The 709-nt window shown below is 44.3% G+C and overlaps 1 protein-coding gene across 1 annotated transcript in view; it reads right to left on the reverse strand.

Moving 5' to 3' along the window:
• LOC119591913 (metabotropic glutamate receptor 3-like) overlaps nucleotides 1–709 on the reverse strand; it is a gene marked incomplete at its 3' end in the record, with an annotated part of 20,212 nt that overhangs the window by 2,363 nt on the left and 17,140 nt on the right. Inside the window, 1 exon segment of the mRNA XM_037940667.1 lies at nucleotides 49–291. Coding sequence (XP_037796595.1) covers nucleotides 49–291 — 243 coding nt within the window.

The following is a 709-nucleotide window of genomic DNA, read 5'->3' on the forward strand; positions in this document are numbered from 1 at the left end:
GCCAGTACACTATCAACCAACAGCTAATCAATCCACCTCCTTACTCACCTTCCTGGTCTTGATGGCGTACACGGTGCAGAAGCAGACCAACACCAGCGGATAGATAAGACCCACGATGTACGAATAGTCATCAAGGCCATTGCAGATGCGGATGCGGAAGTCAGTGTCTCTCGAGCAGAGGTGCTTCGTCGATGGCGAGTAATACACGAGCCAGGAGATGTTGATGATCACCTCCACGCTTACGAGGAGGGTGACGATCACCATTTGGGAGCGCGGGGAGGTGTACTTGGCCTGTTATGTTGTGAGGGATTGAGTTAGGTGCCTTTGTCGTTATCTGAATGGCTTAAAATTACGTAGTCAGTATATTTATACAACAGGTAGGTTAAAGGGGGTTGTGATAGGTCCCTTTGCTCTAATTCAAATATTGACAATTGTATATTATCACAACATCTAGGGTGTATTATCACTATACGTATATGACACTTTTTAGCTATTCATATATATATTTCGCGTCACATGTAGCTTCCATATATAATTCTAAAACCTCATTAGGTGTGTATTTCCTCCAGGGCAAACGACCCTATCAGGAATCCAAAAGCCTATTTAACTCTGACGCAATAAACCCTTCCCCACTTCTCCCTCCCTTCCCGAAGAATCTAAACAAGCTGAACTACTTAACTGTGAATTACAATGTACGCTTCCCCCCCTT

This window comes from Penaeus monodon, chromosome 29 (assembly GCF_015228065.2).
Source record: "Penaeus monodon isolate SGIC_2016 chromosome 29, NSTDA_Pmon_1, whole genome shotgun sequence".
Classification (NCBI taxonomy): Eukaryota; Metazoa; Arthropoda; class Malacostraca; order Decapoda; family Penaeidae; genus Penaeus; species Penaeus monodon.